Raw genomic sequence first — 10,783 nt, forward strand, 5'->3', positions numbered from 1 at the left:
GATCCCACCGATTGACGAGACATTTGCAAACTATCTCGTGTCTGGGTAGGCATTGACACTGAAAACTCCCACCCTGCCATTTAAGCCCCTTAAAGTGACATCACGCTTGAATGGCAGGGCATACATGGCAGCGTGTCAGGCTGGTGCTGCCTTGCATACAATGGCGGTGTACCAGATGGATCTGCTGAAGGATCTCGACCAGGGGCAGGGTCTTTACCATGAAGCGGTGGGTGAGCTGTGGCGCACCACAGATTTCGCTCTCCGGGCCACCAAGCAGGCTGCTGCCACGATCGTCTCGACCTGAGGGTCAGAGACAGGGCCAGAAGGCTAGTGTCGCCTCTAATTCACCCCCTCCATGGAGGAGTAGATCACAGAGAAGGGGGACTCCAGAAAGAAGAAGGATTTGAGGGAGGTGATTCAGCACAAACGCACGCAGCATTGGTGATGGATTGCCTCCCTCCGTGGGTGACTAGAACTACCCTCTCTGTTCTTCTTTCTCCTCCTGAGCTCCTTAGTAGGCCTTCCTGTGGGCGAGGTCCCCAACAGTGTGGGTATTTTTAGCAGCAAGACTTGCTATCAGGTAGTTGGCCTTAGCAGGCCTCCCTGGAGAGTGGGTCCCCAATAATTGGGTACGTGGCAGCTAGCAATGACTTGTTATCAGATAAACAGGCCTTAGCAGGCCTTAGAGTCTCAACGGTGTGGGTACCCTTTTAGCCAGAAAATTGTTATCGGGCAGCTGGCCTTAGCAGGCCCCCCTGAAGGTGAGTCCCCAGCAAGTGTGGTTTTTTGGCAGACAGCATTGACTTGCTAACAGGTAGCTTGCCTCAGCAGGCCTTCTGGAAAGCGAGTCCCCAACAGAATGGGTATTTTTCTGCCAGCAAAGACTTGCGATCAGTAAGCTGGCCTTAGCAGGCTGTCCTGAAGGCGGGTCCCCAACAATATGGGTGTTTGTCAGCTAGCAAAATCTTTCTATCAGGTAGCTGGCCTTAGCAGGCCTCCCTGAGGGCGACCTCCCAGCAGTACTGGGTTCTGGCAGCTAGTAGATGCTTGCTATCAGGTAGCTGGCCTTAGCAGGCCTCCCTGAGAGTGAGTACACATCTTAGCAGGGCTAAAGTGGATCACTTTCCTGCTGCTGGCTCCCTTTGGGAGCCCCATTGACTCTACAACCTGGTCCACCTATCAGGTCAAGCTTGGTACTCCCCTCATCTGAGGGTTGTCTTAGAGTGCTTAGCTCCCTAAGTCTGGTAGGATGGTTGAAGGCCTCCCAGTTAGATCAGCCCTCAGGCTGGGAGCACTCCCCTCACTAGGGTCCATTTAAAGTGCACAGCCTCCTCAGTGCTGTGAAAAATAAGAGCTCTGTAGATCCTTGGATCAAGCAGATTAACTCCCCTCACTTGCAAGGGTTGAAAGCACTATGCTGAGTCCGGCTCTCCAGGATGCCGGTCTCTACGATCTGGTCTGAGTTGGTTACTGCCATTTTGCAGTCCCTGTTTCTGGATGTCTCTTCGAGAGGCAAGTGTAATATAGAGACTCTGTTTCTCAGAAACAGACAGGTTGCTGGTCAGACTAGGTTACTAGTAAAGTAAGAAAGAAACCAGGTCGCATTCGGGGTCGACCTGGTGGCATTCGGGGTCGACAGTGCTCCCCTGAGAAGTGACTGGCCAGGGTTCCTTCAGGCCCCCTGGATACATTCCCTTGAAGGGACCCCTTCTGTTGAAGTTGTTGGTTCCAGGCCTTTGAGCGGCCTTGGCAGGCCTTCATGTGTTATGGAGGTCTCTTTGAGGCTTATAGATTGGGCTACGACTGTAGGTAATGCTGTCACTGGCAGCCCAGTTGTGACCCGCAGGGAGAGTGGTTCAGGCATTTCAGTTGAAACTGCTTGATTCTGACAGTTGTCACTGCCATTCTTTGGCATGCACTCCCCTCAGCATGGCAGCCTGGGTATATCGTTCCCCATAGCACTTGATGCAGAGCGAGTTCCCTTTCGAAAGGGAACGTCTCAGGTTACGCATGTAACCATGGTTCCCTGAGAACAGGGAACAAGACACTGCGTCTCACTGCCATGCCTCAGGGCCACCTGCTGAACAGTCCCTTCAGACGATAAGTGGATGACATGATCTCTATGCGCCCCTTATATACTTTCGGGTCACACCTTGATGACGTCATGGGCTGTCGCCGGTCAATATGATTGCTGTGATTTGATAAGCGTTTCAGACACTGGGTCACGCGGAGGCGTTCTCCATAGTTCATGACACAGTGTCTTGTTCCCTGTTCTCAGGGAAACCATGGTTACATGCGTAACCTGAGACGTTATTTAGTATTAGTTATCTTAAACTAAATGAAAATGAGAAATGTTGACTTGTCAAGCTGAAATAAAATAAGTTTAAGTTTTTTTATATTTTATTTCAGTTAATGTTTATTTTAATTCAAGTAATGAAAATGTTTTTTCTATGGTTTTAGTTTTAGTTAACGATAATAACCCTGGTGTCAAGGCCAGTAAGTCTGTTAAAATATAATATAATTTGATCCTTTTACGTTAAGAAAAAGGATAGTTCAGGATGTAAAATGTCATGTGGTCATTAATGAAAACATAATGATATTTATGAATTAATAATCCATGATATTTGTAAATACTTTTTGCCTTGAAATTAAGATGTGTGCACTACACATGACATTTTTATAGTCACTATTTAAACTGAAAATGGTTTAAATGTACAAAAACCATGTGAAACCAGCAAAAAGTACATTTATAATAACTTGGCACATGTAGATTTTAAAAGATTTTTCCTTTTCTTTATTGTGCACAATTTTATATTTCATTGAAATATCAATACAATTCAATTCAGTTCAATTCACATTTATTTGTATAGCGCTTTTCACAATACATATTGTTTCAAAGCAGCTTTAAAATTACAATTTAGAGTAATCTGTTACCAGAGTTGACTGTGTCCAAATTATGTAATTTCAGAAATGTACTTATATAATCACGCAGTTAGCTAACAATGTAATAATTTAGGCAATTTAATTTACAGTCACTGTTAGCAAATTAAAGGTAGAAACAATGTGCTAATGGAAGTAAGGAATACATGTTAACAATAATTGTTAAAATACAGGATTCCAATCCTAATTAGGATCAGGATTCAGAGATGTGGGATTAGTTTCTGTAGGCCAGTGAACCCAAGTCAATGCATTACCAGGATTGAAAGCCACTGCTCTTCACAGTACTGCCTTTTATGAACAATTGTATTTTTATTTTTATTGTATTTTGCAATAATTCTTCAGGTGCAGTTTTTTTTACTCTCTTTATCTCTCTGGAAAGCCCAGAGTTGTGCAATGCTAGTCACATACTGGTGTGATCTTTGTGATTTAGTAGCAGATACTGATACCTGCAATGTTTAAACTGGACGTCATCACACTTCTGACATACTCCAAAAAGGCTTTTTGGTTTTGTTGAACGTCCATCAGTTTGTACTTTACACTCTTGCATTGAGTAATATTTACAATGTGCAAAAGTCAAATACAAAACTGATTTCCAAACACACACATACAACGGTCTCTGAACAGAGACAATGTTTACTCTGGGCAAATGTCTTTACAAATGATGCCATCCGCCACAAAACGAGTTAATCATGTCAAGGAGCATGTAAGGAATGTGAATCCAGACTGCGGCTTGCAATAAATCAACACACACTTTTATGCTGATGCATACAGCAGTAGGGGAGACGGGCTAGTTGTCACAAGTACTTTATCTTGACTATAAGATTTTGAGTTAAAATTCAAATTGCATAAATGTGATTTTGCACTCTAAACTAAACTACAATTTTAAATATTTCTGTTGTGCCAAAAAAACACAATAAAATCACAACAATTTAGGTAAATGTTGACTATAATAAAGGTAGATTTTAATGAGTTGTCTCATTTTAATGTAATTTTCTAGGTGCATGTACAGTATAATTGTACTGTTCTACTATTAATATATATAAAAGAGGAAGCTAATGTTTTTTTTTTTGTTGTTTTTTTCAAGTTGTTAATAAATGTTTGACATTAACATTAGCTGCACCAGGGAATTTTCATGACAGAAAATGTCCACTTTGCAAATGTGAACTGGCTCACTGCCTGCACAAGCAGATATTGAGAAACCATGAGCAAATGATGATAATCATGTCTTGTGTTTGCCTGACCCAACCCACTAGTGCTTCCAGACCTCCTATAAAAAGCATCATCTCTCCTGTCTCGCCCTGCCAGAAATCCCTGGTGAAAGCCTAATATGAACGTCCTGCTCATCTCGTTGCTGGGCTGCCTTGGTAATTCTCATCTTTGATATTGTTGACATTTTCTTCTTCAGTTCTTATTTAATCATTGTGTTTAACACTGATTGTTTTCTTTGCAGTTCTGGCGCTGCCCTCAGACAGTGCTCAAAAAGTCAAATGGTGTGTGAAAACACAGAGTGAGCTGAAAAAATGTGAACACCTTACCAGCAAATCACCAGATCTTGAGTGTCATATCCGGCCTTCTCTAACTGAGTGCATGAAGAGCATCAAGGTAATAAAACATGCTTATTATTTTACCTCACTCACCCTTGGGAGTTTTGTTCAGTAGAAGCTATAGTATTTTCATCAAATTGTCTTTAATTCACAGGATGGTGATGCAGATGTTGTAACTGCAGATGGAAAAGATATTTACTTAGGTGGACTCCATCCTTACGGACTCCGTCCTATCATTGCAGAGAAATATAAAAAAGGTAAATATTTTATTGTGGCATTGAAGAGAATATATATTGTGACAGAAGCCCCCAGTAGCATATTGTTGCTGGTGTTTTTATTCTTTAATGAAATGATTATTAGAATTCATTATTTAAAAAATTATAGTTCAATGAATAAGATGCACATTTCAAACATCTAATTTATTCATCATAATTTATAGACCAATGAATCATTCAATCTAAATAGTTTATTGCTAATATGACAATTAAATTAGAAATGTATGTCTGTATTTAATTCATAGAATTATGTAGAGCAGTCTTTACCTGCGATTTGTTTTGTCATTCATTATTAAGTTATTCAAATAAATTGTCAAAATACACTCATTTAAATGAAATACTTTTAGTATTTCAGATCAATTACCCTTTTTTCAAATATAAAAATAAATAAATGATGTCACATATATTTGACATATTCCCCAGTAGTGAAGCAAGATGGCCCCTTTTTATGATTTTCAATTAAATTAGTAATTGTTTCCTTTTAATCTCTCTTAATAATATGTTGGAAGATGCATCATCATTATGCACATGGTAAAATCGTCTCAATTTAGCAGTCATTTTTTCTGACAGTTGTGTTTATGATTCTGTTCACTTCCTCTCTGCTCCACTTCTTCTCAAGATTGTTGTTATGCTGTGGCTGTGGTAAAGAGAGACGCTACCTTCAGCATCAGTGAACTCAAAGGAAAGACGTCCTGCCACAGTTGTTATCAAAGGTCTGGAGGCTGGACTATACCCATTGGAAGACTGGTTGCAGGAAGTAAAATTTCCTGGGAAGGTCCTGATGATATGGCTCTTGAGAAGGGTTAGTGTGGCTAGATTATTATTTTGTAGATTATTATTAAATGGCTCTCTGGAATATTAGCATTCAGTGGTCTGATATTTCCTAATAATGACTGTTGTCTAGTCTATGGCAACTCTGTATCCACTACTTTTAAGATAAGAGCAGACACAACCATTTTTAACTTGAATGTGTGAGGCTTCCAGTGTCAGCCACATCCATTTATTTTAGCTGCACAAAAACAGTTTGTTATAAACTGGTATTTGTCATATTATTTTAATTTATTACAGTAATCATGAGGACATCGGTAGCACAAATATTTTTACCTGTTAATGCACATTGTCATCATTTATCTATGGTGGCTAATGAATCAGAAGTCTTGCCCATTTACAGGAAATGCCTTACTTCCGCATTGAAAAATAAGGTGGATATTAGTCCGCTCATTCGTGTAACTGAAAGCACTACTTTCATGTCTCACATCACACTGTCATTTCATACAAATGCAATATCTTGCGTCGATTGCAGTGAAAATTCCATCAGTGGACTAAAGTATTAATAGTAATATTGTTGCAGGCTTGGTCTTGTTGCAACTTGCTAGGCCGATTGTTTTGTACCTGGACTATTTTATTTCTTAGCTACAGCTTTAAGATTATATTAAGATCATATATTATAAACTCAAATCATATTTATTTTTTGATGAGTAGCCGTGTGATACAATATCAGGTTTTTATTTGTGCTTTATTGTGTTCTCCAGCTGTGTCACAGTTCTTCTCAGGCAGTTGTGTTCCTGGAGTATCAAAAGCCCAATACCCAAAGCTGTGCCAAGCTTGCCAGGGTGACTGCAGCTGCTCACAGAGTGAAAAGTACTCCGGTGATGAAGGAGCCTTCCAGTACGATCCACACTAATACACCCTCATATTTCCATTGTCTTCTCTTCATATGAACAACAATATAACTTGTGCATCCTCTCCAGGTGCTTGAAAAGTGGTGGAGGACAAGTTGCCTTTGTTTGCCACGATGCAATCCCAGGTGAGCAATATCTTTTGCCAAAACCTAAAATATTATTCACTGTCATAAAACTGTTAAAGATATTAGTTATGGCAAGAGGTTATGATTCTAAGGTTGCTGATTTTCTTTTTGATTTTTTAAGCGAGTGAGAGACAGGACTACCAGCTGTTGTGCATGGACGGCAGTAAGAAAAGTGTTGAGGACTACAAGGATTGCCACCTCGGCAAAGAGCCTGCCCGTGCTGTCATCGGTCGCATGGACGCTGATTCACAGGAGATTTATAAAGTCCTTACACACATTCCGGTATGTCATTGCAATAGATGCTGCATCAGTAAATTTCACCATACTGCATTATTACTGAAGAAAGACCCTGTCATTGTTTTAATAAAGGGAGTAATATTGATCTAAAGCCAGATATTTCACCTCGTAATACAATACATTCAGGAGACAATGAAAGCCTCTGTTGTACTCAACAGGATTCAGATCTCTTCTCTTCTGACGCTTTTGGGGTTAAAGACCTGATATTCTCAGACTCTGCATCTGGCCTGGTGGAGCTCCCTAAAAGCACAGACTCCTTCCTCTACCCGAAAAAATGTTTTTATACGGCCATGCGTGCCTTTAAAGGTGACACACAATTATGCATGTGAATTTATACATTGTCCCTAAAAAAGTATTGGGGCAATTAAGCCACAAATACCATTCATTAAGCAACATTTATTTTAATTATTTAGCATTCATTAAAGGCTTAGTTCACCCAAAAAAAAAAAAAAAAGAAAGGTCATCATTTACTCACCCTCATGTTGTTCCAAACCCGTAAGACTTTCATCATCTTCGAAACACAAATGAAGATCTTTTTGATGAAAACATTGATAAACATTGATCAGTGAACATAAAAGCTCAACCTTGCTTGACACACGAAAGCTTCCGGAAGCTCAAACGTGCTGCGCAACACGAGAATGAACCTCATTGGTTCTCTCATGTCAAGCCAACATGCTTGAGCTTCCATTTACCACAACTGATGTGTGTTTATATGTGAAAAAAAACCCCTCAATTAAACCTGATCATCATATAAAGCAATCGAGTCTCTTCAGAAAATTTGGACTAAACTGCTCAATTCATATGCATTCATTTTACAACCTCTATATGAACTTTTTGAAGCATCAAAGTGGTAATTGCGTGGACTGTCAATGAAGGGACAGAAATATCTCAGATTTCATTAAAATATCTGTGTTTTGAAGATGAACAAAAGTCTTACAGGTTTGGAATGACATGAGGGTGAGTAATTAATGACAGAATTTTCATTTTTGGGTGAACTAACCCTTTAATTGCTAAAAATAGCTATTTTTTTGTGTGAACTTTATGTGTAACTGCATACATACACTAAAAACTGAGTTCTTAGAAATTCTCTAGCATCATGTGTTTGCAGATGCCCCATTTTGACTTAGTTGTGAAGATACGTTTGGGGCTTTGAGAATGTTGTTCTTGACATTCACTTGAAAAACATGATTAAATATTGTATGTATAATTTCTCATCAGATGGAAGCCCGCCAGCACCGACTGCGGACCGTCCCATTGAATGGTGTACTATTGGCCACGCAGAGAAAAAGAAGTGTGACAAAATAAATTCAGTTGTTCCTCGTATGGAGTGCAGAAGTGGATCATCTGTGGAAGACTGCATCAAGAAAGTCATGGTATTGTTGGGTCACATGGATGAGTGCTGAGGTTGATGTCAATCATCTTTATGTGCTGTCGACCTGTAGGTTAATATTCTGTTTTATTTGCACTAAAGCGCGGAGAAGCAGATGCCTTTGCAGCTGATGGTGGCCAGGTATATATTGCTGGAAAGTGTGGTCTAGTTCCAGCCATGGTTGAGCAGTATGATCAACGTAAGAATGAACACTACCTCATATTTCATGAATCAGTTCATAAGCCACCTATTAGCCAGAATTTACATTTGATGAAACCTAAAATTTGATTCTCTCCTTTCATGCAGAAAGCTGTCCCGATGCTGGAGGCAAGTATTCCATACTTCTACTTTTGCGAAACACTAGACTGCATTTTTTCGTTATTTTTTTTACAACAGTTTTCTATAAAAATTGTTTTGCTAATCATGTCTTAAACTTCATTTCTGTGATGTGCACAGAGGCCTCAAGTTACTATGTCGTGGCGGTTGTGCGTAAGGACTCGGGTGTAACATGGAGTAAACTGAAAGGAAGAAAGTCCTGCCACACTGGCTTGAACCGCAACGCTGGATGGAAAGTTCCAGATTCAGTCATATGTGGCACAACACCTGACTGTACACTATGTGAGTATCACTGAGTGTGTACTCACAGCTGGTTGATTCATGTTTTCTATTGATTCTATCCGATTTATTTCTTTAAATGCAGAAAACAAAACATTTTTTCTTCATTTCTCAGACAGTTTCTTCAGTGAAGGCTGCGCTCCTGGTGCTGATCCTGCATCAAACATGTGTAAACTGTGTAAAGGAAGTGGGAAGGCGGTGGGAGATGAGAGCAAGTGCAAAGCCTCTTCTGCGGAGATGTATTATGGCTATGATGGGGCTTTCAGGTAATAGATTGTATCCCAAATTGGAATGAAAAGGGAAATGTGTTTTTAGATTTGTATGCTGACTCCAATCCATAATCTAAATACACCGTAATCTCACTCCTCTTGTAGGTGTCTTGCAGAAAAAGCTGGTGAAGTTGCTTTTATCAAGCACACTATTGTTGGTGATTACAAAGAAGGTTAGTGTGGATTAATAAAGCTTCACACTTTTCAAAATGTCACATTTTTTAATAAGAATTTTTCTGGTCTGGTTCCTTCTTTATATCTACTTAGGTAAAGGACAGGACTGGGCTAAGGATATAAGGGCAGATGAATTTGAACTGATCTGCCCACACTCACCAGACAGAACATTCAAATACACTGAATATGAAGCATGTCATCTTGCCAGAGTGCCAGCTCATGCTGTGGTCACTCGGGAAGATGTACGCAGTGATGTGGTGGCTGTTCTGAAATCGGCTCAAGTGAGTTCATTGCAGTTCTGTGTAGATTTTCCTGTGGCTTTCATTTTTCTTCTTTCACTGCATTTTCTCTTTTGTGACGTTGATACTAGCACAGGTGGGAGATTTCAGTAACTCTTTTGTCCTGTTCATGTTTTATTTACTTGTATTTAAAGCTGAATCTTTTGTGTTACTAGACCTCAATGTCTTTCTAAATTTCGTCTTCAAAGTCATTTGTCTTACCTTTGAATTCTCTTCCCCACGTTTCAGAGCTCTTATAAAGACCTGTTCAAGTCTGAGGAAGAAAAAAACCTCCTTTTCACAGATAACACTAAATGCCTTCAAGAAAGTACTAAACCTCTGGAGGAATTCCTGAGTAAACCTTACATTGACATGATTGAAAGGACCTACAAGACTAGCCAGGGTGTACCAGGTATAGAATATGTCTATGATTTCCTACAGTGATTTGATTAAAAATGTAAAGATTTTATAGCCGTGTCTTGTTGCTTTTGACTTACAAAATGATGGCCACCTTGTGATTCATTCTAATGTTTTTCTTCACAGATCTGGTGAGGGCATGCACTTTGGATAGCTGCATAGTAGATTGAGTTCCTAACAGAAATACTCATCAAATTTCCCCAACAAAGAATCTACATCTCTGAATCACTCTATTTCTCCTTACAAGTTACCAGTATGAGAGAAACATGATGTTCACATGTTGCAGTAGTGTCAGTACAAATGCATATGATCAAACACAAGGGCAGCATTGCTGTTAAATCTCACTCAAAACAGTGATGGATGTGATTAGGTCTTGTTTTATTACAACAGGGGTTTAAATAAAAAAATTCTCAAAACCATGTCTATGAGTGTGTTTCATAATTATAGTCAGACAAAGTACTAAAAGGCATCCATATAACAAATAGGGATAAAAAACATTGTATGTTTGCACCCCCTTCTGGGGGAGCTGTGCAATTCATATTAGGTCAAGTCAAGCGTTATTGTCATTTATGTGGGAATGAAATTGTATTTCTCTTGCAGGTCCTGCTGCAGTAACATAAAACTTGCGTGAACTTTCTTAACCACAACACACATATTACAGACAGCAGATTGCAGGACATAATACAGCACATAACATTATACCCGGCGACAGTATAGAGAATTGTGGAAAATAATATAAAGACAGACTGCAAAGGATGAAGATTTCTAAAGGGTTTAGGATGAGATACCCCTCATGTG

General features: G+C 39.6%; 1 protein-coding gene across 1 annotated transcript; it reads left to right on the top strand.

The window, feature by feature from the left end:
- The first annotated feature begins 4,187 nt into the window (after window positions 1-4,187).
- Window positions 4,188-10,404, top strand: tfa (transferrin-a). Its single transcript, XM_051866616.1, has 17 exons — window positions 4,188-4,304; window positions 4,391-4,542; window positions 4,639-4,741; window positions 5,379-5,561; window positions 6,292-6,427; window positions 6,511-6,566; window positions 6,688-6,848; window positions 7,022-7,169; window positions 8,082-8,236; window positions 8,335-8,431; window positions 8,539-8,559; window positions 8,689-8,850; window positions 8,963-9,113; window positions 9,222-9,289; window positions 9,384-9,571; window positions 9,818-9,980; window positions 10,112-10,404. The coding sequence occupies exons 1-17, from the start codon at window positions 4,268-4,270 to the stop codon at window positions 10,153-10,155; spliced, it is 2,025 nt and encodes a 674-aa protein (XP_051722576.1). The 5' UTR covers window positions 4,188-4,267; the 3' UTR covers window positions 10,156-10,404.
- The last annotated feature ends 379 nt before the right edge of the window (window positions 10,405-10,783 follow it).

This window comes from Ctenopharyngodon idella, chromosome 2 (assembly GCF_019924925.1).
Source record: "Ctenopharyngodon idella isolate HZGC_01 chromosome 2, HZGC01, whole genome shotgun sequence".
Taxonomy (NCBI): Eukaryota; Metazoa; Chordata; class Actinopteri; order Cypriniformes; family Xenocyprididae; genus Ctenopharyngodon; species Ctenopharyngodon idella.

Excerpts from the sequence above, each read along its gene's own strand:
- tfa (XM_051866616.1), top strand. The coding sequence starts at position 4,268 with ATGAACGTCCTGCTCATCTCGTTGCTGGGCTGCCTTG. Across the intron at positions 7,170-8,081 it reads GGCCATGCGTGCCTTTAAAG|ATGGAAGCCCGCCAGCACCG; the intron begins GTGACACACAAT and ends ATTTCTCATCAG. Across the intron at positions 8,851-8,962 it reads AACACCTGACTGTACACTAT|ACAGTTTCTTCAGTGAAGGC; the intron begins GTGAGTATCACT and ends TTCATTTCTCAG.